Genomic DNA, 3,505 nt, shown 5'->3' with positions numbered 1-3,505 from the left:
ATCATTAACTGTCCAGCTCTGTGTTCACTGAACCACAGAGACCTCTGGTAGACCAGTTCCATTCGACGTAGGCCAGTGCGGCATTTAGTGTTTCCTTTCCAAGGGGGCTCATGCTCCCCTAAGAAAGGCCCTGTTTTCATCTGCACCACCTCACAGTCAATCCAAAGAACAGCTGACTCACTCTGGAGTGGATCTGAGCCTCTTCACAGCCCAATCCTGTCCAAAGTCAGCAGCATATAAAACAGCCCCTATCTGGAGAGGGAGTAGGGAGGGAGAGGAAGAGAGAGAGAGAGAGAGAGAGAGAGAGAGAGAGAGCAAATCCCCCTGAACAAGAACACCATGTGAGCTCTCCTATATGGCTCGGCACCTGCTCCCACCATATCTGCTCCGCACGTCTGCCACATGTTTGCACTATCACATCCGTATCTTGCTGGGGGTGCGCAACGTGTAACAAACACCAGGAAGGAGAAGTAGACCACGTTAATCGCTGCCACGGCCTCATCGGCAGCCTGTGTGGTGAGGACAGTCCTGGCTCACCCCTGGCCCAGCCCCGGCTCACTTCTGGCCCTGACCCGGTTCAGGTCTGTGCAGCCCCCTGTGTCCCAGCTGATGCAGCGGTGCTGCTGTACTGGTGGTGGTCATTAATCTCATGGTCTCGCCTCTCCCACATCAAAGGGCAGGCTGGGCGAGGGCAGTGCTGAGAGCCATGGAGAGCTACGGTCTAATCCGCTTATACGGGCACTATCAAAGGGACGCCGTGGCACTCACACCGTAGCACCTCGGCCCCTGATGTGATCCACACTGGCAGTGCCATTAGAGCACAGCCCAGATGCCACACGGCCCAGGCAAGGTGGGAATGTTATGTCATCATCAGAGAGACAGAGAGAGAGGGGGGGGGGACTTTTGGGGTAGGCTGACTGGACCTGGATACGAGCCATGTCTCTCAGTCAGTGTTTTCAAACCAACGACTTCATCATAAACACATACACAAACAGGTGTTTGTTTCATGTAGGCTACTGTAAATAAAAAATAATTCTCGCAGTCTGTCAGACTTATCAGAACGAGTATGTGGAAAAGTCATGTTCTGCTGCATTCACTGCTGGTTCCCACATAAAGAAATGCTAGAGAGAGAGAGATGCTATTGTTAAACATAGCCTTTTTTTATTATAAAATTGGAGAATACGGTAAGTCAGTCACGTCCAAACTCTCACTTCCCCAATTCTATAGGGTCACGTTGCGGTCTCTCAGCATCACAGAATAGCCTAACAGACTGCATGTCTAACCATAGAACTGTTGAAACCAAGCTTGAGCTATATTTCTCTGAAACGGAGGCTACTTTCGCTCAGCCACCACAGAGTCTGTAGCCTGCTCGTATGGTGCTGATAGCAGCTTTTGGCAGTAGACTAAATAGGCTACGAGTGAAGCGGCTACTCACCTCCGACCATCAACACGAAATTGGTTGCGCTGAAGTGGTGAACAGTCAACTTCACCTGCCGGTTGGTTTCTGTGGCAACTTGTCTATAAAATCCCAGATAGCGCTATTTCTAAATTATTAAGGCTGCTAAAATGTTTACTGCAGGAGAAGCCAGAATGTTGCTTTTCGGTGTGTGTTGAAACCGCGTTCTGAATGTCCACCGCTCGCGACGCATCTCACGGTAGGTCGGACTTGGAGTTTCAGAGAGCGCTCGCGCTCGCAGGTCCCTGTCGGTAGTGCACGAGCGGTCCTGCCCCCTTCCCGGTGACGGGTCATCACGGAGCTCGAGCGCCACAATAACAGGCTCACGTGATTGTGGAACAGAAGAGGAATTGACGCCAAGCAGAATTAACCCCTTGTGTTCTACAGGTGAGCAGGGAATAGGTCTACCTTTGACAAACAGTTGGCCAGAAAGTGTATGTAACACACTAGGCTAAAGACTGTCAAACAGTGATCCCAAACCATGCAATGATTCGATTATGATAATGCATATTCTCTTCAGTCTATTTGACATTTTATGGGGATCTAGGCTATGCAACTCGTTCTCTCCGTTGACAAGAATAGAAAAATAAGAATCTTGTCTTTTTATTATGAATAGATTAACTAACTGGTCAAACCACCGCTGTCTTAAATCATTCGGTTCAAGCTGGAAGAATGTGATGGGCAGGTAGAGTTCATGTTTGAAGATTCTGGCAGAAGGTTTCCCGAATGGTTTGATCACAAAATACCTTTTAGTCCACAATCACGGCCTTTTGACTTAATAAAGACACATTTATGAAGTCATCTTTTGTGAGACGTTGCTCTGCACCTAGTTATCTCATGATGCACACTCTGTGTGTGTGTGTGTGTGTGTGTGTGTGAGAGAGAGAGAGAGAGAGAGAGAGAGAGAGAGAGAGAGAGAAAGAGAGAGCTCATGTCCTGTGAGACCCTGGCAACTAAACAGGAAACCACAGAGAGTCTAAACAAAATGCCCACCCTTCCTGCCCCCTCCCCATCGACCCAGATCCGAGTTGGCGCTGGATCCGTTCCAAAGGGCTCCCCTCTCCCGCACGACACAGACCCGGATACGGGGACACCGAGAGCACGTCCAGCTAAACACACGAGAACAACGCCATCTGCTGGAGTTATTTGAACAGAGCAGCCACCTGTGGGAGCCATTCCGTTATTGGTTTCATGCAGCTTTTGTTTTTCACAACAGCAAACAAACACGAGTAGCCTAGAACTCTTTGTGTGTGTGTTTTTTTTTTATGCTATCACTAATAAGTAGCATATAGACCTATTTAGGCCTACTGTTGTGTTGCTAGGCTTAACCTTACCTTAGGTTAATCGTGGAAGGGTAAAGAGAAGGGGGGAAGGAGATGATGATGGTGATTAAGATGAAGACGACGGTGATGGTGATGGGGCGAGGGATTATATGCGGAAACAAACTTTCAATTCGGGAAGTTAATAAAGTTCTTGAATGGGAAACGAAGCCATCAGAGGAATATTTGAAACCACCTGCAGGTGGCACATGGGATCGGTTCGCTGTATGAGATGGTACATTTTTTGAAAAGTAGATCCGTCATCCAACAGGCTATCTGATAATAAGAAACACTTGAGTTAATCTACTGCCCTCATGTGGTCAAATGTGTCAATTTCACCAGTGGATTTCTTTGTTGTTGTTACTGCAACTGTCATGTACGTTTTCCTGTGCGCTTTGTAAACCCTTAGCTCAGTTGTTGTATGTCTTTTGTGTATTGACGTTGTAAGACTGTAAGCACATATAACTGTATAACCCAAGTTGAACACAAGTAGCTGTTTTAGTACCTGAACATTGCAGGTATGACATGCAGAGCTGAACAACAGACCTTCTCACACACAGGTGCAGGTGAGCCTGATAATGCATAATTTACATTAGTGCACAGACTTTATGATAATGTAGCACTTACATCCATCTAGGTCAGTGTTTCTCAAAGTGTGGTCCAGGGACCACTGGTGGTCCGCAAGCTATCCCAAGTGGTCCGTGAGCAGACGTGTTAAAATATAATATAG

At 47.5% G+C, this 3,505-nt stretch overlaps 1 protein-coding gene across 4 annotated transcripts in view; it reads right to left on the bottom strand.

Annotated features, from left to right (window-relative positions):
- arhgef28a (Rho guanine nucleotide exchange factor (GEF) 28a) overlaps positions 1-1,664 on the bottom strand; it is an 89,748-nt gene extending 88,084 nt beyond the window's left edge. For all 4 annotated transcript variants that reach the window (XM_076284070.1, XM_076284073.1, XM_076284071.1 and 1 more), the window contains exon 1: positions 1,436-1,664. In XM_076284070.1, the coding sequence (XP_076140185.1) occupies positions 1,436-1,445 (10 nt within the window). In that variant the 5' untranslated portion in view covers positions 1,446-1,664. The remainder of the gene's footprint in view (positions 1-1,435) is intronic.
- Positions 1,665-3,505: the final 1,841 nt, after the last annotated feature.

Source organism: Alosa pseudoharengus, unplaced genomic scaffold, assembly GCF_046254945.1.
Source record: "Alosa pseudoharengus isolate Yale_2024_CS ecotype anadromous, Long Island Sound unplaced genomic scaffold, YU_APseudo_1.1 YU_APseudo_1.1_scf_14, whole genome shotgun sequence".
Lineage (NCBI taxonomy): Eukaryota > Metazoa > Chordata > Actinopteri > Clupeiformes > Clupeidae > Alosa > Alosa pseudoharengus.
Note: the sequence above shows the minus strand (reverse complement) of the source record. Positions and strands in the feature narration are given on the sequence as shown.